Source organism: Drosophila subobscura, chromosome A, assembly GCF_008121235.1.
Source record: "Drosophila subobscura isolate 14011-0131.10 chromosome A, UCBerk_Dsub_1.0, whole genome shotgun sequence".
Classification (NCBI taxonomy): Eukaryota; Metazoa; Arthropoda; class Insecta; order Diptera; family Drosophilidae; genus Drosophila; species Drosophila subobscura.
The window spans coordinates 3,895,167-3,918,086 of NC_048530.1; the positions used below are offsets into that span (position 1 = coordinate 3,895,167).

At 47.1% G+C, this 22,920-nt stretch overlaps 4 protein-coding genes across 7 annotated transcripts; 2 read left to right on the top strand and 2 right to left on the bottom strand.

Moving 5' to 3' along the window:
* Window positions 1-634: 634 nt before the first annotated feature.
* On the top strand, window positions 635-17,655 carry LOC117889603. Of its 3 annotated transcripts, none has more exons than XM_034794017.1 (8): window positions 635-1,358; window positions 9,874-10,107; window positions 11,807-12,266; window positions 12,334-12,544; window positions 12,603-13,441; window positions 13,512-13,713; window positions 13,772-14,888; window positions 17,120-17,655. In XM_034794017.1, exons 1-8 carry the CDS (start codon window positions 1,326-1,328, stop codon window positions 17,297-17,299), a joined length of 3,276 nt encoding a protein of 1,091 aa, XP_034649908.1. In that variant the 5' UTR covers window positions 635-1,325; the 3' UTR covers window positions 17,300-17,655. The 3 variants fall into 3 exon arrangements, with proteins under 3 accessions (XP_034649908.1, XP_034649910.1, XP_034649909.1); XM_034794019.1 differs by having other exon boundaries at window positions 636-800; XM_034794018.1 differs by lacking the exon at window positions 635-1,358 and adding an exon at window positions 9,776-9,814.
* LOC117889607 lies at window positions 15,546-16,564 on the bottom strand. Its single transcript, XM_034794026.1, has 2 exons — window positions 16,352-16,564; window positions 15,546-16,272 (listed from the first exon to the last, which is right to left on the bottom strand). Exons 1-2 carry the CDS (start codon window positions 16,449-16,451, stop codon window positions 15,731-15,733), a joined length of 642 nt encoding a protein of 213 aa, XP_034649917.1. The 5' UTR covers window positions 16,452-16,564; the 3' UTR covers window positions 15,546-15,730.
* On the bottom strand, window positions 17,523-19,224 carry LOC117889606 (pyridoxine/pyridoxamine 5'-phosphate oxidase). The gene is made up of 3 exons (XM_034794025.1): window positions 19,027-19,224; window positions 17,886-18,419; window positions 17,523-17,815 (listed from the first exon to the last, which is right to left on the bottom strand). The coding sequence occupies exons 2-3, from the start codon at window positions 18,413-18,415 to the stop codon at window positions 17,689-17,691; spliced, it is 657 nt and encodes a 218-aa protein (XP_034649916.1). The 5' UTR covers window positions 18,416-18,419; window positions 19,027-19,224; the 3' UTR covers window positions 17,523-17,688.
* Window positions 18,787-21,027, top strand: LOC117889605. Of its 2 annotated transcripts, none has more exons than XM_034794023.1 (5): window positions 18,787-19,098; window positions 19,482-19,828; window positions 19,895-20,239; window positions 20,314-20,471; window positions 20,531-21,027. In XM_034794023.1, the coding sequence occupies exons 1-5, from the start codon at window positions 18,892-18,894 to the stop codon at window positions 20,623-20,625; spliced, it is 1,152 nt and encodes a 383-aa protein (XP_034649914.1). In that variant the 5' UTR covers window positions 18,787-18,891; the 3' UTR covers window positions 20,626-21,027. The 2 variants fall into 2 exon arrangements, with proteins under 2 accessions (XP_034649914.1, XP_034649915.1); XM_034794024.1 differs by having other exon boundaries at window positions 19,494-19,828.
* The last annotated feature ends 1,893 nt before the right edge of the window (window positions 21,028-22,920 follow it).

Here is a 22,920-nt window from a genome sequence, read left to right on the forward strand (position 1 = left end):
TTTCCATTAAATGGTACTACAATTCCGTTTTCCCAGCTGCTTTAAAATATTAAATATGACTTTATCATACCCGACATTCTTTTAACCTTTAATATGATTTCTGTGTTTATATATATCGATGAAGAGTTGAGATTAATCTTCAACACAGAATGACTTGTTTTTGCATTGATTGAACCTAAGATGTCAAGCATTTTCTCTACTCGAGGATACTCGTTGTCCCTAGGGTAGCAAAATGACAGTGCTGGTAATCAACAGCTGATTCAATCTAGCCAATGTTTGAACCACTGCGAGCAACAGCACGTCGCATAAGTAACATTGCCATTCCAAAGTGTTAACAAAGCGCTGGAGGAGGGAACACCAATGTTTTTTCTCAAAAAACCTATTTGAAATGGAAAATGTTGGTCTTAATTCCAATCTAACAATGTAAAATTCCTTTTTAAAAGCAAAAGACATGGTAGCAGTCTATTTCAATGCACAAATATCGCTTAAACAACAGCAAATGTTATCGACTTCCACTGTTAACCACTTTGGCGCTTCAGCTCTGTTAACCGCAACGGCTCGATGTCAGGTTCAACTAAAACTCAGCGCCCAAGACAGCTGTCGACTGAAGACTTGTCTGGGCCAACTTAGTCAAAGTTTTACCACGGCCCGAGACGGTTTAAGCCAAGTCAAGACAACAACGCGATTAAAATACGAGAGACGAGTGCGAGTGCGAGTCCGAGTCCGAGACGAAAGAAAGAAACAAATAAAGAAAGAAAGGTGCGCGCGCGCATGCGCTGTACGTTCAAACCGAGCTGAAAGTAATATTAATAGCAATAAGAAAACCCAAAAAGCGAGTGGAGTGTTCTGCAAGACAGAGCGTGAAGTGCAGCCGACTGCTGCATTGTTTTTGCTGTATTTTGTTTGTTGTTTTTGTTTAAGTTTTGCCTCGTATTGTTGTTAATAAATATGCGGAAAATCTAATCCGTTCAGAAAACGTAACAATAAACGACGTCAACAGCGGCTATTGATTACAAGTCGTGCCTGGTTTGTGTGACACTTTTTGCAGTGCAAAAGAGAAGAAAGAGCGACAGAAGAGGCAGCAACACAAAAAAAACAGGTTGCTTTGCTGCTGTTGTTCCTTGTGCTTAGGGCACTGCTGGCTTCTGGCTTCTGGCTCATTCACCTGGCAGCCTGGCAGCAGAACGCGGTCATGCCGCTTAACCTGCCCTGCTTATAGAGCCCGGCGACCCCACAGCGCATTTATCAGCAGTACCATTGAGACTTGGGGGGGGTAGCAGGGATAGCAGCTGTCAGCCTTATACAGCTTCAACCATCCATCCAGGATGTCGGACATTTACTATTGCAGTAATAGCCAGGTGAGTGAGGAAATCATTTGAGAAGAATCTCGCTCAGCCAGCAGGAAATGGCGGGTGGGGCGGCATTACCAATTTTTAAGGACTTCCTGGTGCTAAAAGGAAAGCAAATTTAGCCCTTTAGATTGATTTATTTCTGCTCAAAGATTTGGCATACATTTTTGGAGTTTCTGTGTGCGATTGAATCAAGGATCTATAATTTACTCTCAGCTTTAATTTGTGACAAATCTTTTTAAGATATTTGCAAAACTAATTCAATTTTTCACCCATGCCAAATATAATTAAAGTCCCTCCCCAACAACCCTTTCTGGCAATTTTCTAAGCATTCTCAAAAGGGCAAGAAAAAACCAGAAATCTATTTGCTAATCTGGCTGAGAAACTTTGAAACGTTTTTCTACTCTTTGTTTTTCTTTGTTTTTTTTTTTGGTGATCTCGCCTAAAACGGCTTTCCCCCAGCGCCAGCGTCGTTTGTCATAATTGGAAATTGCTTTGAACAGACAGACATAATTAATGAAACGAAAAGTAAAAGCGAGGCAGCAAAACTACTGTTTGATTTTGTCATCGATTGGCGATTGCATAAGGTCTGGCATCCACTCGATCCATCTCGTATCTGGCGGTGTTCATGGGGTGCATTCCCATTACTGTAACTCGAGCATTTGCTTGGAAAATATTATGGAAATTATATTGATATTCAGGCCTAAAGCCACGCCTCCTACTCTTTGAGGGCAACAGCATCCACACACAGCATAACACAACAAAAAAAAACACACACAACAATTTCTGTTTTCTTTTAGTCGTTTTGGGTTTTGGGATTAATTTGGCGTTTGGCTATTGGTTTTTGTCTTTTTTTTTCAGTGTAAAATCTGAGACTCTCGGCAGTTTTGCCTTTTTTTTTCAAGTGAAAGTGCGTCCCGTTATAAGCCAATTTTGACTTAGTAACTCACTTTTGCTGCTGCTTGCTGCTGCTGCTTGCTGCTGCTTGCTGTTTACTGCTTTCTGCTGCTTGCTGCTGCTGCTGCCTTGGGCGCATGGCTGCGGCCTCCTTCGTACCAAAAGAAATCAAAAGTTGTATCTTTACTTCACTGGAACGCACTCCCATTCCATCTGGGTCTGGGTCTTGGTTTGCTTTTGTGATTTTAATTTGCAGCTGTTTTCATGCAAAAATTGTGGCTCTCGCGGGGTTATTATTATTGTTTATGCACTGGCTTTTCTTTTCTTCGTTTTTTTTTTTTTTTTCGGTAATATTGTAGGTATTATTTCTCCCCCTCCCGCACCACCCCCGCTCTTTTACGTGCCGTGTGTATAAATTTGTTTGTGAAATGAATCGTCGTCGCTGGAGACTTTTGTTACTGTGTTTCTCTTTCTTTGGTCTTTTGTTTTCGCTGCTGATGAGAATTTTTTCCAAGCAAAAACACACCTAAAATGTGTCGCCCTAAACAATGAAGCCAACAACAAATGAGAGCTCCAGCCATGCCGAATTGGTGCATACTCTGCGGGCTTATTTGTGTCCCTTTTTTTTATAGTATTTATTAAGGTTCATCGCGTGGAAGCTTTTATTTTGTGGGAATCAACCAGAGGCCTGGCAGCGTAAATCACTTCCTTCTATGTAACAACTAACTACAAAATGCAATAGTTTACAGCCCAAAATATTGCCTAGAAATATTTGTTCTAACAATTTCAATGTTTCTACCAATTTTGAAAATGTTCAACAATTATTTGTTGTGTTGTACGCTCCCATTTTCGGACCATAAATCCGAGAATGTATTTGAGAATGAAAGCAACTCCGTCGCAGAAGCGTATTTATGTTTCATTTGGTCAAAGTTCTCGTGCAGAAAATGTCTGAGCAAAAATGCATCAAATTATGCCCACGGAAGGTGGTGCTGGGTGGACGTTTTGCGTTCTACCAAGTGAGCCAAGGCCACCGATTATCACATGACAAAAGAGTTAGCTTCATTTTAAGGGTATGTGCAGCAAGGTTTTTCCTTTCAGCTTTGACCAAAGTTTGGTTTTTTCTGGTTGATTGTTGATTGTTGCAGGGCGAGTGTGTGGGGCTTAGGGCCTCATTGTTGGAGTACAAACTACAGACAGATAGAGAGAGCGACTATTGAGCAATTTGAGGTTGATGTTGATGTTGGGATTGTTATTTGCAGTTGTCTCTCGTTATTTTTGCTGTTGCTTAGGTGGGCATATGTCAGCCGAGGCTGTGGCATTCCAATAAGTCTATGGGTCTATAAGTCTCTAGTCTAAGGCCTCCCCACCCTCTCTCGCCAAAAGTGATTGCAGCGTCAACGACAACAACAAACTCGTTTGGCTTAGAAACAAACGCAACAACTTTCAGTTGTCTGACGCTGTTGCCCGGCACCGTCACCGTCACCGTCCCACCCCCCACCTAGCCCCATACCTTTGCGGCTATTTCTCGTATGGGGCTTATCTTGCTCTTGGAACCCCATTACTGCTTGCTGCTGCTGCTGCTGCTGCTGCTTTTGGCTGCTGCTTGCTGCTGCTTGCTGTTATTTTCGGTTTTTGTTCAAAAGTTTTTTCTCCATCGCTCTTTCTTCTTTTTGCACAATCACCACCAAAACACCCCAAAGGCAAACCAAAAGGCTGACGCCATGTGGAGTGCTCACTTCCCCACCAACACCCCCACCCCCACCCACATACAACATACAGGGCAGAAAATAGAAACAAAAAGAGAACCCAATCCAATGAACCGATTAACAGCTGTGTAAAAGGCGCTAACACTTTTATGGTTCCCCAAATGTTAATTAACAGACTCAGGCCAGGCCACAGAGACGCGGGCGGCATTGCGCTTGTAGATTCTATGTTATCCCACTTGAAATGAAATGTTTGATGGGAGAGTACCGGGTGCAAAGAAATTGTTTCTTCTTGCAAATATTTGTAATATTATCCTTCTGTCACCATTTTGTCACAGTTTGCTTGTGGCACAATTCAGTTCTCTGTACGTGTGTGTGTGTCCGTCTTGGCTGTTTGTCGTCACATTTTGCAGTCATGTGCAACAGGTTCACACAAACAGCAGCAACTGGCAATGGCAGCCAGCAATATGAAATGAAATGTTGTTGCCATTTTACCAAATGCCACTAGACAGCGGGCGACAAAAGCAACAACAACAACAGCAACAAAAACAAAAACCACCACTGCTGAGAGACTCCGTCTAGAAATAAGCTTAAGCCAAGCTTTGATTTTTATACCGTGTTAACCGTAGAGAGATCGCAAAAGGGTAGTCTGTGCTTGTGCAAAAGGCAACAATCAATGCATATTCCTACTTGGATTAGTGTTCAATTAGGGTGTCACAGCGGTCGACACTGCTTTTTGAGAGCAAAACAAATGTTTCATTGAGCGACCTTTTAACAGAGCAAAGCAGTAGAAGCAAAGCAGTAGAAGCAGCAGCCGAAGCAGCAGCAGCGCGGCAGTAGCAGCGCAGCAGCAGAGCGCTCTACGACACACAGCACACATGCTGCCCATCAAGCAGTATCGATAAACACTTTATGGGTGGGAGTAAAAGGAAAGAGAGTCAGAGTCAGAGTCAGAGTCACAGCCATAGCGAGAGCTCAAGAGAACTTTCTCTGGCTGCGGCTGTGGCTGTGGCTGAAGGGGGCTTGCATTTATCGTAAAATGTCATTGAAATAAATTAGAAGCAGAAAACAGAAGAGTGGAGAAGGGGCAGTGACAGTGGCAGTGGCAGAAGAATAAGCAGAAGACAAAAGCCACAAAAGACGATAGCGCGCTGCTCGTTGCTGTTGCTGTTGCCTCTGTCTCTGCGTCTACTACAGAGGAGCCTCAAAGAAAGTAGCACAAATCATTGGCTTTTGCCACTGCCTTTCTGCCTCTGCCTCTGCTTCTTCTTTTCCATCATCATGATCATGAGCTTCTGCCCCTCACTGCTTGCTACTGGCACTGGCACTGGCACTGGCGCGCCGCTGCTTCATTATGAGCGTTTATTAACTGCGATTTATGGGGGAATGTCTTTTAATTTCAATTTCCTTTCGTTTATGTCTGCTCATGTGTGTGTGCTTCGCCCTTTACTTTCGAATTGGCAATGGTTTATTAACAGTGCTCACCGCAAGCCCCGAGACCCACTTCTCCAGCTCAAACCATTCGTTTTCCATTGCCAAATTAACTCCACACTCCGCCACAGCTTTGTTCAGCGCTTGTACGCACTGCTTGCAGTTCGCTGCTGCGCGCTTTGGCAGCCTTGAACTGCCTTGCGACGACGATGGCTACGGCGACGGCGACGGCGACGGCGACGACGACGCCTCTGCGTGGGCAAGACTGTGCGCTTCGATACACTTTGCTGAAGGTAGTACAGTTTTGATGCCGCGTCTGTCTGCCTGTTCTTTAGCATTTGCACCGCTGCTGCAAGAGTATGTAACCAATCGGTCATCGGCGGATGGGTTTTTGTTCTTTCTTATAATCTTTTTTAATCTCTTACCTTTTCTGGCATTTTCCCCAATGCAGTTTTTTTTTGTCTCGTTATCCAAAATAGTTGCAAAATTTCAATTAAATATGCAAATCTCAGCGGAAATTAACTTTTACGGACAAAGTGGAAGCCGTTTGGGAAATTGCGGGAATTATAGACTCCACAAACATTTGGAGACTGCGTCTACCTTGGGTGGAATAGATTATAGCTGCAAATGGTCGGTTGAGGAACAGTTCAGCCAACCCATTTTTCTATATAATCTACTTTGGTGCCCAACCCCACCCAGCAGCAAATAGAAACAGGCACATTCCCACTTTGTCTTGCCAAATCGCATTCTGAATAGGTAATTCGCCAGCACCGAAGAGCAGGAACCAACCCAACGGCCATGACAAATTCTAAGAAAGCGCCCAATAAGCATTCCAATAAATTGCGTTATGCCAGCCACTGAGCGCTGGAGTGGAGTGGAGAACTTTCTACTTCATTTGGAATGCAAAACAAATGTCACGGTTTTAGGGATGATAAAGCTTGGAGCTTCGTGCGTGATTTTCGAAAAATATAAATAAAAGAGGAACACAAGCTTAGCAGGCAAGCAGTTAAAATAGGGTGTCCCCACGGGCCATACTGCTTTGTTAACTGTTACATTGAGCAACCTTTTGACAGAGCAAAGCAGTAGAAGCAGCAGCAGCAGCAGCGGCAGAAGCAGCAGCAGCAGCAGCAGCAGCAGCAGCAGCAGCAGTAGAAGCAGCAGCAGCACCACCACCACCAGCAGAGCACTCTCAGACCTCTCTCATAGCCACATGGTGGGAGAGAGAGCACGAGCCCGTCAAGCCTGATACACTGGCTCTGGTAATGATTTCTATGAACTGAATGTAAAACACCGCCAAAATCTAGATACAATTATCTGAAAATGTATAAAAAATATGTTGATTATTATGTTTGCATCTCTCACCCGCACCCGCACCCGCACCCATCGCTAGCTAAAGGCAAAGCCACTTCCAGTTCCAGTTCCAGAGCCAAAAGCTTGATTCGTTTTGTTGGATGAGAGCGACAATTTGTAGACGACTCTTTTGCTGAATTGCATTTTGATTTGCCTGCCCGTAATTGTTGCTGCAGTTGCAGCTCTCGTTGTTGTTGGTTGTTGGTGAGTTATGTTTTTTGTGGGCAGAGCGAACGAGTGAGTCACAGTAGTTGGCTTCACCTACCCAAGCCCCAATTTATGTGTGCACAAACACACACCCTAAAACGGCAACCCAGTTTCATAGTTGCCAGCTTGAAAAATCAGTTTTACAGTCACGTCTCGTCGTCGTCGTCGTCGTCGTCGTCATCGTTGCAGCCGATATAAGCCATCGTCTCGTACTGGCACTCGCACTGCTCGTATCTGGCAATCATCTGTGTACCCAGCGCTTCACCACGCACGTACCGGCGGCACAAACCAAGAGGTGGAGCGGTAAGGGAGAGGGAGAGAGCTCCTTGAAGAGGTCAAAACTGTTCATTTTTGGTTGGTTTTTTGTTGTTGTTGTCGGTTGAACTCCCTCCTGCTTTGTCTTCTGTCTGCTGGCTGCTGTCGGCTGTCGGCTGTCTCTTCCTCTCCTCATTGTTCAGCTGCAGCTTTCCCCCAGTTCGGCAAACGTTCCGTTATTAATTCGTCACGATTGACTGGCAGCTGTGTGCCGCGTCTGTCTATTGCTGCTGCTGCTGCTGCTGCTGCTGGCACTGAAGCTGCGGCTGCGGCTGCTTAAAGGGAAATTAGTGAAAAGCTGTCACAGGCCTGCCGTTCCCGTTCCCGTTTACCCAATTGCTCTGCGGCTGTGCCATTGGCCGCACGTGGCCCGTGGACTTTGCTTCTAAGTGCAAGCCGAGAGCTGCAGCCAGAAATGTGATATTCGAACAAGATACGACGACGAGCATTTTCGAGCTACTCTTGTTGCTGCTGCTGTCGTAAAGTGAACGCATTGAAACTTGACCAGAAGATTTCCACACCCCAGCTGAGGCGTACTGCTTGAATTGAATAATTGCTCAACTGCTTGCCTGCTTGCCTGCGCTGGCAGGGATTACTTCTAACTTGACTTGTGGCAATTGGAGCCCAAAAGTGTTGCCCCGAGTTGGTATTTTCTTTCTTTTTAATCTTTTTAATCAAAGCTCAGCTTTAATTATGGATTGGCATTTCGCCACATGGTTCCCATGGCAAGGGCAAAAATTCATCAGGCATCGGCAACGTCCAGCTTTCCTTTTCAAAAGAAGAGCCAACAACAACAACAACAACAGCAACAACAAAGGAAAATACAGTAAGAAAAACATGTTGCAACTTTCTTCGTTTTGTGGCCATAAGGTCATCCAGTGTGTTTGTCTGTCTGTCTGTCTGTTCCCCACTCGATCTCGGCCCGGCCTTCGCTGTGAAAGTGCAGTCGGCGACATGCCGCGCATAGAGCGTTCGAGTTCAAAAGACTCAGGCCACGAACTCGTTTTCCCATTGACGACAAGTGTCATTCCATGCCATGCCATGCCATCGTGCCACAAGGCTTTAAAAGAAGAGCCACCAGAGGAGCCAGCCTGCCTGCCTGCCTCGCATCTTGAATTGTTTGTCTTGTTGCAGGCGAAAGCGAATTTTTTTTTTGTACCAATTGCAGTCGAAAATCCAAAAACAAAAAAAGCAAAGAAAAAAAAAAGCAAAGAAAAAAAAACCCAAATTTCAAAGCCAAGGCGAGGCACGGCGCAAAATGAAAGTGTTTTTGTTGCGGCTGGTTGGTGGGGGTCCGTCCCCCCCCACCAACAGCCCGAGCAAACACGTTTCGGCAGCATTGGCGGCAGGCAACATGTTGCGCGAAAAACATGTTTACAAGCCGGGCCTCCCCTTAGCTGCACTCAACTCTCAGGCCCCCAGCAAAATGCATTTTCCTAATTAGTGGCCGTGCGAAAGAAAAGCGAAAACGGACAGTGGCACAGCAGCCATTTTGTTAGTTAAAAATACATCAAACTATTAAAGAAACAAATAATTATGATCATGCATATGCATGAAGTCTGTACAATGTATGTGCCGTGCCTACATCAATAATTGTTCACGATTCATTGCAGCCTCTCATTGGCTTTTCCCAAAAGGACATTAGTGCCAATTGCCTTGGCTTTGCCATTCAGCAGTGACGCTCAATGCCTCTCTTGGGGATGCTGCCGATGTGCACTGCTTCGCCGGCGTAGCTATCGCAACATTTTGCCACTGCTTGTCACATGACTGCTGGCGATGGTTGGGTAAATCAGAACCCAAATGCACTTCAACTTGGAATGCGGCGTCCTCGGTTGGCATTTATTTTCGTAGATAATGTAGGAAAAAAAAGAAATGATGTCTCTGCCGGCCATTGGTTAAAGATTGTTAAACAATCTCCTTGGAGCCAATGGCATGCATGAACACCTAATTTCACACAGTGTTAGTCCGTCTTGGGGGGATCAGATCAGCAGTTAACGTAGAACGCAGAAAACAATGGGAACACGCGGGCGCACACACAATCAACATGGGGCGAATAATCTAAAAATATGTAAATATGTTAAGCAAAATGAAACAAATAAACAATAAGCGGCGAATAAACAACAACAAGTAAAGGAAACGCAGAAACTTTCTTTTACGCTGAAGTTGCGCAGTCGCAGTCGCAGTCGCTGTCGCTGTCGCTGTCGACGCTGGACATTGGGGCGCTGTTCGCTTGACATTGGACTGCTTTGACTTTGGTACTGCTTTGCCTTTGGCTGCTCTGCTTTCTGTTGTTGCTGTAACTTTTGATGTTTGTGTTGCTGCTGCTGTTGTTGTTAAATGGTTTTGGTGTTGGCTTTTAACTGGAGCATACCAAATAAATGGCCCTCGGGCGTGTGGGATGGGATGTTGGGCTGGGGCGTGGCGTGGCGTGGCGAAGGGGAATCTGCTGCTACACTGTGCTAAATTTGGCAGTCGTTGCTGGTGAGCAGCTCGGACAATTAGCACCTGTTCGGTTGGTTAGTTTCGGGTTTCTCGCGCATGTCTACTCCATTACCAGCTTTTGTAAGCCGAACAGCTCGCGCACTATTGTTGAACAAAAGTTTTCCAAATTTGTCTTGCAGATGAAAAAGTCCCGCGATGTGGACAAAACGTCATCACCGGGGTCACAGGTACATACACATACCAATGCGAATGCTGCTTGCAATATAGCGGCAGCGACCGCGACCGCGACGGCAACGGCGGCTGCCGTAGCAGCAGCAGATAAAAAGAACAACAACAACAATTGCAGCAATCGCAACAAAGACAAATCCAATTTGCAGACAAATGGAGGAGGAGGAGGAGGAAAAAATTGGAAGGTAAGCATAAGCGTAAGCGTAAGCGTAAGCGCAAGCGTAAATTGTAATTAAATATGAATTTGTGCGATAATTAAAACAAAGAGAAAAACAAAAGGAAAAGCTATCAATTTGCCGAAAGAGAGGGTGGCGGAGACAGAGCGAGAGAGACAGAGATGGAATGAAGGAAATGTGTGTGTGTTGTGCGGTGATGTAACACGAAAGCTTACACACTGCCAACCAGCACGTGCGCCACGCATAATGCATTCGCGCCCGCCAGCAGAAACGAAGAGGGAAGAAGAGCAGAGAGCAGATCAGAGCAGAGTGGAGCAGCCACTGCTTGGAGCCGTTATGCGGCCGAGTGACTTTTGACTTGGCCGCGTGCACTCTCTCTCTCTCTCTCTCTCTCTCCACTCTCTCTCTTCCACACTCGTCTTTGGGTTAAGAACGAGGGATCAAGCTGCAGCCCCGAAACTTTTGCTGCCTTTCTTCCCTCTTTTGAGGGAAAGAGACTGCGAGAGCGGCACAATTACAACACAATGCTAATAAGTTTGCTCAATAAAAAAGCGTTGACCGATGCCCGCGATTATGAAATGAGGAAGCCATTCGTGTTTAATTACACTTTTTTCCCCCCTGTTCATTTGTTTTATTATTGTTATGCTTGTCTCTGCTTTGTCTCTGTCTGGCTGGCAGCATCAGCATCACGCATCAGCTCAAGAAATGTGGGCCATGCGATGACCCGTTTACAGAAAAATAGCAGCAGCAGCAGCAGCAGTAGCTCTTTTTTCTTTGCCTTGCTTGCGCTTTAATTATTTTCTAAATTGTGTCTGCTGTGTGTTCTGTTTTGCTGCTTTCGCAATTGCAACATAAAAACCAAACCGCATTCGAGCTTCCCCCTCGCATCCGTTATGTTACGTGCTAGTTAAGCTTAAATAATTAATAAAACAACAGACAGGCAGAAGCAGAAGCTGAAGCAGAAGCAGGCTCTTAAAGGGAGAGGCAGCCTGTTTTGCCTTCCTACATTATTGACTGCTTGAGGGTACTGCTTGCGCGTAGGTACTAACTAAGCAGTTTGATTGAATGGTTATAATTTCGAATGGGCAGATTTAATATAAGGTAATGGCTCAGAAATAAGCAATTATCAATTCGTTTGAATAAAAACAAAAACAAACAACCATTTTGAACACGATAAAAGTAATCGCTGCAGTCGCTGTTAACGTTGATGAAAATGTTCTTGTTCTGTTAGGCTCGGCTTAGTGTGGGTAAACGCTGGCAGGAGACCGGCTCAGCTCAGCGATCAGCTGTTCCGTTTCATTAAGCGCGCACAATTCAACCAAAACAGAAAAAGTGAAGTCGAAAAAGGTTTGGCCTGGTAATTTCCTTAATTAAAATGAGAAGAGAAGCTTCCGTAACTTCAATGCTGTGCAAATTCCCATGTTGCATGCCACATTTGCATGCACCAGCCACATAAACAACAGCCACAGCAACAATTTCGCGTCGAAGTAAAGATTCGTCTGCCAATGGATGGCGATGGATGGATGGAGATGGGCGATGGGCGATGGGCGATGGAATGGAATGTGTTGTTCGTTCCGTGTGTGGCTTTAACGGCATGATTTGGCGTAAAATCAAAGCATTTAAGGCGCTTTAGTGGTCATTGACCAAATTGCCGCGCTCAATGATTAAAAATCGGATACAAAAAAAATGTTTTCTTTTCGTTGCGCAGGGCATCGTCCACAGCAATCCAAATCCCAATGGCAATGGAGGAAATGGCAGTGGCACCACAGCCCTGCCCACGAAGGTCTTTCACAATACACGCTGTACGCGGCACCACAAGCCACATCACAGCCACACCAATGGAGGAGGAGCAGCAGCGGTCGCTGGTGCCGCCACGAATGGCCTGGACCTGGCACGGGAACGCGAACGCGAACGGGAACGGGAGCGCGAGAGGGAGAGGGAGAGAGAGCGCGAAAGGGAACGTGAACGTGAACGCGAGCGGGAACACCATCTGCACATGCACAACCACGCCCATGGCCTGCGGCGCAAGTCCGAATCAGTTCTATCCACAGACTCTGACATCAGATTCACGCGACGCAAGCTGGGCGATGGCCAGAAGTGTGGCTGCGCTGTGATTGCCGGCTTCCTGATAGCGCTGCTCGTCGCTGGCGCGTTCGTCTATGTGGGATGTGAGTGTGGCGTAGATCTGCTCCAGAATTCACTTGATATTTCCCCCCCAACCCCCTCTCTTGGCAGACACTTACTTCCGACCGGAACCATTGCCGGATCGCGTATTTCGTGGCCGCTTCATGGTGCTCAACGACAAGTGGAGCATGGACTTGGCCAATCAGAACTCGCTGCGTTTCCAGCACAAGGCCAGGGACTACAGGGAGCGCATCAATCTCACGCTCAGGCGCTCCGATTTGCGCGAGGCATACGAAGGCAGCGAGATCCTAGCGCTCGATGGGTGAGTGGCAGACAAGGTGTGAGAGTAACGAAACGTAATCTTTCCTCTCCCCAAGCAGCAGCGAGGATAACAACAACATAATTGTGCACTTTAATATGATCTTTGATCCGTATGCGGGTCTGGTGAGCAGCGGCGAGCTGCTGGCGCTCTTCCATGAGGAAATGAGCGACCAGCAGCGTCGGCACTTTGCCAACATGACCGTGGATGTGACCAGCTTGAGCATCAAGGAGACCACCGGCCTCATTGAGGAGCCCATCATGTCCAGCTCGCCGCTGGGCGGGCACGATGAGACCACGGAGCCCGTGGTGACCACCACGCCAGCGCCACCGCGTCGCTGTGTGCCGCTGCAGCTGAACTACTGCCGCCAGTTGGGCTACAATGTGACAACATATCCGAATTTGCTGGGCCACGCCAGCTACGAGCAGGTGGCCGACGATTTGATTGTCTTCCGGGAGCTGGTCGACGGGGAATGCTACCGCGAGGCGTACGACTTTGTGTGCCGCCTGCTGCAGCCGCCGTGCGATGTGCACGGGACGAGTGTGCAGCCCACGCCGGGGCACATATGCCGCGAGTACTGCGAGTCGTTCATGGCCGGCTGCGGCAGTCGCTTGCCGCCACGCTTTCGCCAGTACTTTGACTGCGAACGCTTTCCCGAGTCCACGGGCACGCAGTCGTGCCAGCAGAAGCCCCACTGTGTCAGCGATATGCAGAGCAATGTGCAGAGTCCGCGCCTCTGCGATGGCTATGCGGACTGTCCGGATCTGTCCGATGAGCGCAGCTGCGCCTTCTGCTCCCCCAATGCGCTGTACTGCGGCAGGGGCCGGGCATGTGTGCCGCGCAAGGCGCGCTGCGATGGCAAGGCGGATTGTCCCGACGGTGCAGACGAGAAGGACTGCCGTGAGTGAAGCTCGGTGCCTGCAGTCCACTCAGTCCTTTGGCTTATGTTTTGTATTCGTTTTACTTGCAGTTTCCATTGCACCATTGGCCGCGGATTTGCTGCAGCCGGAGCCCCTGGTGCCGTATCTGTCCCGCTTCCATGCCGCCGGCTATGCCGTCTTCTCGGAGAAGGGCGTCGTGGGCAAGCTGTGCGCCGAGGGACTCGAGGGCGACGCCAAGCTGGTGGTGCGCCAAACAGTCTCCGAATCGCTATGCAAATCGCTGGGCTATGAGTGAGTGCGCCGCCGGCTCCCACACTGCACCCGAAAACTGACTTCTTCCCCCCCGCAGGTCTGTGGAAATCTTTGACGTGCAGAACGACACCGAACAGCTGACGGATTATGTGCGAGTCCTGGACCCGCATGCGCCCGAGATTAGCTTCATTCGCACGCACTGTCCGCGGCGCCAAGTGCTTTATGTGGGCTGCGGCGAGCTGCGCTGCGGCGTCCAGTCGGCGCTCTTCAATGCCAAGCAGCATTTGTCGCTGCCCAAGATGTCGGCGCCGGGGGACTGGCCCTGGCTGGTGGCCCTCTTTCGTGAGGATATTCACGTGTGCGACGGCACACTCATCTCGCAGGACTGGGTGCTCACCACGGAGGGCTGCTTCCAGGGCCAGCCGCGGGCCACCTGGATGGCCATTGTGGGCGCGGTGCGGCTCTCGGCCAAGGCGCCGTGGACGCAGCGTCGTCGCATTATCGGCATGATCAAGAGTCCCGTGGAGGGGTCCACAGCGGCGCTGGTGCGGCTGGAGACGCCCGTCAGCCTCTCGGATCATGTGCGTCCCATTTGCCTGCCCGACGCACTGCAGCGGCGACAGCTGCTGACGGCGCCCGCGGTGCAGCGACGCGCCTATGTGCCAGTGGCCGAGCGGCTGGAGGGGCAACAGCCGACGCAGGTTCAAGTTCAGCGCAGTCCGCTGGCCCAGGAAACGCAGCAGTTCTTCCTGATACCCTCGCAGGAGCAAATGGAGGGCTCGGGCAGCACAGAGGAAGCGCCCGAGGAGGAGGAGGAGCAGCAGCTGGACAGGCGACATTATTCACAGCAGGCAGAAGCGGCCGCCTCGTACATGCCCCGAGCAGAGGCACTGCACCAGGAACTGGATTCCTACCCGCTGCCCGAGCATGCGCCGCAAGTCAACTATTACGGCGGCAGCAGCAGCAGCAGCAGCGGCAGTTCCTCCTCCTCCACAGCACGCTCGGCCACAAAGCCAGTCGGAGCCCAGCCTGCTCAGTCGGCGGCGCAGGAGCAAGTCTGGACAAACTGCAACACGCTGGGCTGGTCCCGGCAGCGGGATCATCTGCAGCGTGTCCAGCTCAAAATCGGCGACATGGCGCCCTGCGAGAATGTGTCCATAGCCACGGTCAACTCCATGTGCATGGAGGCCACCTACCAGAAGTACGACTGCACGGTGAGTGATGCCACAGCTAAAAAGTATTCCAAACGAATTCAGGAAAAGTCATGCGCTACCTCTCTCTCTTTCACACACCGCAAACCGCTGGGTGTGAGAGGGGAGACAAGGATGGCGCTTGCATGTTATTCAAATGACTCTGTTATAGCACTGTTAAGCCTATGTTTCTAACAGTACGTGGCTGCACTCGCATGCGAGTTCGTTTTGCGAGTGTGTTGCTCGCATGCGACAACAATTACAGCTCATTTTTGTCTCGCATGCGATTTCCTTTTGCGATGTATCACTCGCACACAAGCTCGCATGCGAGTTCGTTTTATTTTTCGCAGTGCTGATACCCGGCTTAAGAGAAAATTCTTGAGTTTTAGCATTTTCCAGAATTATTCACTACTCAGGAATAGTTGCAAAAATGATAGAGAACTTGAAAAAGTGGAGAGCGGAGCAGCCTGAGGGATAGAAGCTCTGTTTTCTGTAAATTAAAGAACCTTATCTGCAGCACAGCTGAGAGCGCGCTCTTTGAGTTTATCAGTGAGCCTCGATTCAAGCAGCATTCAGTCTTTGTCGCTTGCACTGCTTACGCTACTTTGCTTTGGGCATTCTCTTTGTCACTTTTCGCTGCCGCGGAATACTCGTAAACTACTGCAAAACTATGGACAAATATTTCCAGTAATTAATTTGTATTTATTTGGACTTAGTTTTGGTTTCAAAATAACAGCGGTTCAACCTTTATGCTTACAGTTACTATGAGTATTTCGTTTATGTATGTAATTATGTAGTATGTACTTATGTACATATATACTGTGAGTGGGGCTATGTACAACGATCTTTTTTGGGTGGCCTCCAGGCTAAATGCGTATGGAGCGCATGGCAGGCAGCGGCGCAATGGATGCACTTCGCTTGGGCTTGACACAGACATCCAGACGGAGCCGCTTGGCCTGTGGCTCCTCCTGTCTGGCGCCGATCTCCGCCTCCCGCTGCAGTTGCAGTTGCTGCTGCTGCTGCAGTGGCAGCTGTTCTCTTAGGAAACAATTCTGACGACGCACTGGAGCCGCCTCAGAGCTGGAGCTGGGCAATGAGCCGAGAAAACAGTTCTGCCGATAGACAGCCACTGGCGTGTATTCCTCCGGCTGGTAGGCGGAAGCCTTCGCTTGTGCCTGCTCCAGCTTCGTCGCCGGTTCTGTGTGACGCTTCCGCTTTATGGCTGGGCTCAGGCTGTTCAGGCCACGACGCAACTTCTGCCAGCTCAGACGCAAATGGAAGGTGATCTCCGGGCAGGGGAAGAGCAGCAGAAAGTATTCCAAGAGTTGCGCCTCGAAGATGTAGCCCTTGCCATTGGTCAGCAGCAGGGCTTCCTTTTGTGTCTCCGGAATGCCAAAGCGGGCCATGGCTGCAAGAATTGTTGTTGTTGATTATATGTATTTTCTTTCGATTCTCTCTCGCTTTTGGGTTATTTTTTCGTGACTCACCTTGGACTATGACCTCCTCGTAGCTGTTGCCCGCCTCGCAGATTATGAAGCTCGTCTCGCCCTGGAAGCAGACCTTCAGGCAGCTCTTGATATCCGACATGTTGATTAAACTATTTGGTTGAACAGCGACAAAATTATTCCTTCTTCTTTTTCCACACTCTGTTGTCTGTTGTCGTGTGTGCGATCGCTGGAAAGGTTGCCAAATAAATGCATTCCAGTGGCCGTTCGCTCGTTCTATTTATATGCTGCTGCCTCCCCCATTCCGTCCCTACCCCTCCCCAACCCTGACTCTATTTCTTTTCATGCTCTCTATTTGCCTGCTCGCTGCAGCTGCAGTCGGGCTGCCGCTGCTATTTCCATTGTAGGTAAGCGGCGCTTCTTTCGCTCCTTCTGTCCCAGGTAGTCGTGCGTAACGGGGGTTAATGCTGTTCCTCCAAAGAGAGAGAGAGAGAGAGAGAGAGAGAGCGGCAGGCAGCGCGCGATCTAGAGAGCGGGAGTGAGTTAGAGAGCGCACTGGAAAGTGCCGCTCAGCTTACTCATTCACCAAAACACAACACGTTCCTGCATGTCGCGTGCTGTGTGACGTCAGCAATAACGGAAACCGGCGGGGGGAGGTGGTCGCTGATTAAAATTGATTGTGAAATTCCAGAGTTGGCACAGCGGGGGGAAATGGGGCCGAAGATATTTATGATGAAATGAATATTACATCTATTTGATGCCCTTAAATAATAATAACAAATTGTATATTTTTTGTATTCTCTTTCGCAGCAAGAGGAATACTCTGGCGCGCCTGTGCAATGCCTGATACCAGGCACCAATCAGTGGGCCCTCATTGGCGTCTCCTCCTGGCGCATCGCGTGCGGCCCCACTGGTGTGGAGCGCCCCCGCATGTACGACAAGATCGCCTCGAATGCAGCCTGGATACGTGAAACGGTAAATGCGGTATAGCAGCATGCATTTGCACCTCCCCCCCCCCCTAGCAACAGCCCCGAACAACTGCATCTTTGTATTATGTAAAAAAAAGAATCTAAGAAATGAGGAGAAAGAAACTTAACCGCTACTAACTGGGCTCCCTTTATTACCACATACGCGTACTGCATCTCTACTATTCCTTTTTATACATACGTAATCTACTCTATTTTATTTTATTTTATTTTATATATATTTTTTTTGCTGTTTTGTGTAATATTTATTAACTATGCTGTAGTTGTATGTTAAACATGTCGAAAATGAAGCAAATTTAGTTGTTAGATAATTAATTTTAGCTGTTTGTAGAAAGATATTGTTGAATAAAACCTAAATCGAGCGAAATGAACTGCTTGAAAGCAGTTCGCTACTTAGGTGGCAACGTGCATGGACTGCCATTTGCCGTTACTCTGCAGGCGATACTGCACACGATCGGCGATCTGGCCCTGGCCCACTTTGAGAAAATCCCAGCGTTGGGGCTGGAATTTCCAGCCAGTGCTAAAGCAAACATGTCGGGTTAAATATGTACATATGTCTGAGGATAAGGCATGGAATATCTTTGACTTACTAAGTGGCTGGCCTCTCGATGGGCCTGCCGGTGCTCAAGTGCTCCTTGAGGAAGTTGTCGTGCTTTGCCTTTTGCTGTTCATAGTCCACTGGCTCGCCGCAGGGGAAAACATGGCCACGTATCTTGGCCGGTAAGTCTTCTTTGGCCCATAGAGCGTCCATTTCAGATTCAGGCAGCTCCACGGCCGTAGCTCCAATCAAACGCACCTGCCAGGTGTCCAAGGTGTCCTTGTCCTTGCCATCAACGTTCTTGACCAACGGCAGATAAAAGGTTAGACAGGCCTTTGGATTGGCTTGAAGATTCTTGCAGTTGCGCGTGTATCGATGGGTGATGTAGAACACATGGTTGTCGCTGGAGAGACCACGATATACGACAGTTCGGTTGAGCACACCAAATTCCTCGTCTATAGTGGCCAGATTCATCTCTATGAACGGTTTGCCTTGACCAGCTGTCTCTATCAGATGCTTAAACAGCTGCACAGGATCGACGGGAGGGTCACTGATTTTGGCTAAAGCTGATGTTTGTGCCATTTTCCTAAAATATAATTTGAAATTTAAATCATGGCGCGCTTTTTGCTTCAACTGCTTGTTCCAGCGTACTGTAGGGTGCGATAGGTGCCCGGAACCGATTGTTGTATCGAATTGACAGCTGTTCGTCGTCAGCGTTTACCAGCACTTATCGCAAAAAATACCGACATGTTCGCCATCCAATAACAAAAAATCATGGAAACTAACCAATCTTGTGTAGAAATGGTTCATCAATCGGATAAGATTCTAGTTTTAGTGCCGAAAGTCGTAACTAGCTGTTAATATTAAATATAGCGTCAAAATCGAGGAATATGATTTAAGACTGCGGTATATTTTTGAGGGTCCGAAGGTATATTTGATCGATGGTTCCGCGGTCACACTGTTGGTTATAATAATAATTGATGGCCGAATTTTGCTAAATTTTTCGCTGTTTGCTAACAGCTCAGCTTTTGCTGGCTGAAATCCGAACAATACCGACCATGACATCCATACTGGACATGAAGTCCGGCCCGCCGGACTACTGGGCCGAGATCCACAACTTCTTTCTGCCGCTCAAATATCTAGTGACCAACGACCGCTTCGATGCGTTTGTGCAGGACATTGACTTGTATTACCTGATAAATGCGGTCTTTTGGATATTTGTGGCACTGTCCTGTGGCTTCTACGGGTTTCAGCGTATTTTTCAGGTAAGCTGCAGGCACTCCAGCAAGTGCAATCTTCCACGACGGCGTTCACACACTCTTTGAGGGGTTGCAGAACTAATTTCGCGTTTATAAATAAACACAGCTGGTCAGTGGCGGTCTGGGGGCCTCAATGGGGCGCCAAACAAGCACAACAGAAAATACACAAAGCAATGCCCTCACTGCCGCTCCTGGCAGACACAAAAGGGGGGCACCGACCACCACTGACCACCGATTGCCCCGACCATATCTACATACATACGTTATCTGTTGCGGCGTCAGAACAATGCTCAACTAATTTCCCACGAACCAACCCAAACCCAACGCCCAACGCCCACACCCCAACCCAACCCAACCCAACCCAATCGTTTTCCCCACTTTATTGGCAGTTGTTCCTCAAGTCGTCGAATATGAAGTACTTTAAGCGGAAACAATTCGCGAGACTGATCTGGAACATCGCCTTCTATGCAGCCAGCTGCCTATTTCTGCACTTCTACAATGAGTTCATGATATTGCCGCAGCTAATGAAGAACCAGGGGCGATACTCGCTCTTCTATTCGTCGGATAATCTCATCTTCTACCGCTCGCATCAGTTGGAAAAGTTTCAATTTTATTCAATATTTATCATCACGTTCTACCTGCATGGCGCCATGCTGGACTTTAAGGAGGCCGACTTCCTGGAGGTTGGCTCCAAGGGCCTCTACCTGTTATCCCTCGTCGCCATCGATGTGTACAGGCATGTCGCGTCTTGTTTTACTTTTATGGCACATCATTCTAAATCCTTTTCCTCTTTTTTTTGTAGATACGAAAACTATTTTGTTGGCCTCAATCTCACCCTGGGCCTGTACAGCATACTCACCGAAGTGCTCGCGTTGCTGTCCCTACCCAGCGGCAATCGGAATCGTCTCGTCTATCAAACGTTCCTCGGCATGCGAATTGCAGCGTGGGCGTATGTGTTCATCAATCTGCTGCCCTTCAATTACTTTATACCCACGCTCTTTGCAAAGAACTTCAAGCTGCCGCTGAATGTCGCCATTTGGCTGTGGTATGGCCTCTCCATTTGGAACTCCCCAGTGCTGCAGTACTTCTACCATCAGATCTATCACACAAATCCATCGGACTGCTCCGGCGAGGGTTCAGCGGCAAAGTAGGTGCCCCCCACAGCTACTTGGACTTTGCTCTGTGTGCTGAAAATTCCTTTTGTTTTCTTTGCCCTGTTAGATGCATTCTGGTGAAGGACTCCATTGACTATCGTCACTACAAGACGCTTAAGAAGGCCTATCTGGAGGTGAAGCTGGCACACGAGAGGGCCACAGCCAATGCGCTGCCAGCCAGTGAATCTGCCTCGGCCTCGGTCAAAACATTTCAGGCCATCAAATGTAAGTTGGACAATATCCAAATACGCTTTGTAATCCCTTCGATTTGTACCTCTTTTTAGGCGTAATGATGCTGAAGCGTAAATTGAAGCGCATACGCGAGGGACGTGGACACGAGCCGGAGGATGAAAACGAAGATCTGACCACTGACACCTGAACCTAAACCCAAACCCTCCTGCAACTTGCAATTAGAAAAAGACACCACAACCACGCATAGAGACACACACAATTCCTTCAACCAACAAAAGACAAACTTCTGCCTTAGGCTAAACGATTTCTGTCTCTCTCTCTAGTTGTACTCTCTCCTCTCTCTCTCACTCTCTCTCTATGAGCAACGCTTGGCAAGACTCTGTCTGTCTGTCTGCCGCTGCTTTAAAAATTTATTCTCTGAGGCTGAGCTACGTTTTATGCCTAGTATTTTATACAAAGAAAAATTGTTCCTCATATTTATTGGTTACACGTTGTAAGAGCAAAATGCAAATGTCCGTGCGACTCTGCTGCTGCTCTGCTGCCGCTGCTCTCTAATACTAATAATATAATTTTTATAATAATAAACCTAGAGGCTAATGTCTACATTTATGCAGAGCGCACACACACAACCTGCGGTTCAGAGTGCCTTCCTAGAGACAGACTAAACTACACTCAGGCTGGGGCTGGAGCTTGGGCTTGGACACGCACTGTTACTCCCCTCCCTTCCTCTATCCTTCAGATGTTTAAGTCGCCTTCAACTTATTGTTGTTGTTTATTCGCTGTGACTTAATGACATATTTGAAATATTTTTAATGTTTTTGTGTTTTGTTTTTTCTTTTTGTTCGTGTTTGTTTTTCGTTTCGTTTCGTTTAGTTTCGTTCCTTTTTAATTGAAATATATTCTATATTATGTGGGGCTAAACGAGCGCAATCGAAATGTTTTTGTGTGTTGTTGTTGTTGTTTCTTTATGCTGTTATTGGGCTTTGGGGGTTTCGCTCGAATTACACATTCACATTTCTCTCTCGTTGTTTTTTTTTTCATTTTCATTTGGGGCTTTCGTTTTTTGTGTCATTTTTGCTTTATTGATATCTTTGAAAAGAATTGTTATCTATGTTAAATTGTTTGCTTCTCTTCTAGCCTTTTGCTATGCAGTTTTTCTTTTCTTTTTCTTATATTTGTTTTTAGTATTTTTTTTTGTTTGATAACCTTGCAATTGAGGTTAGGTAATTCCTCTTTTGGGCCGTGCACAGTGCATATTGCTTCACTTCGTTTCTATATATAAATATTTCTGCTCATTTCATTAAAGATCTTTCTCTCTCTCGCACTCTCTCTGTTCTTTGGGCTGCGATATCTTTACAGTCTCTCAGGCATGCCAAAAAGAAACCTTTCAAGTTTAAACAATGATTTTGTGCTGTGGATCGCTCGACTAATATTATATCTCTCAACGGACATTGCTGCTCATCGTAGGATCAGTAAAAATATTCCAAGCTGGCACAAATAACTCTAATTGAAAATTGGAATCGAAATTCGTTGAATCGAAGTAGGCGCAAAAGTCGAAGAGATCGCAGAGATCGTAGATCGCATGTTCTAGGCAATAAGACTTATTGCTGATCATTCTTTAGCTGCTAATAAATAAAGGCTCTGGATCGCTGTTGGATATGCAATTTGAAAGGCTGGAACATTGAGTTTTGCAGATGAAAAGGACTAAGGATGAGGCCTGTGTGCATTCAAACAAATATTCATTCAATTGCAAGGGTATACCATGTCTCGGCTAGCCGAACTTCTTGTTAACATTGTTTTCTTTTGGGTCTTTTTATTCAGAGGGTTTGCCTCTGCCTCTGCCTATCGTTTCGCTTCGTTTTGTTTTCGCTTTGTTTTTCTTTCATTTTAAAAATTATTCTCACTAGAAGCTACAATTTTGTGTTTTGTTTTGTTTTATTTTCTTTTACTTTTAATTGCATTTGTTTTGTTTGCGGTTCGTTCTCTTTTTTTGCTTATGTCTTGTGTTGGTTTTCCTTTTCGCTCTTTTGTTTTTCATTTAATTTTAAACACTTTTTTTTGGTTTTTGGTTTTCTTGTCCAATTCTTGCAAATTTGCTTAGAAAATTGTATGGTGTGTGAATTTTTGGTTTTTTGGTTTTTTGTTTTCGTTACGTGATGAACAAATTTGTTACGTGCCGCGAAATATATTCGTATTATTTGTTTTTAGTTTTTTTTTAGGTTTTGCTTTTGTTTTAGAGGATGTTGGAATTGGGTGAGTTGGTGGAGGGGTGAAAGGGTGAGGGGTGTGGAGTGTGGAGTGTGGGTCGTGCCTCTGGCATTGAGCAAAAAAAATTATTCTCCTCTATTTGTTTTTACAATTATTTTTCTCTCTCATTCCGTTGGAACCTCTTTTGGATTCTTCTGTTCGTTTCTTTTCTATTCTAGTTATACTTAGTTTTGTAAATCGTATAATTTTATAGTTTTTCTTTTCTCCTTCTGCT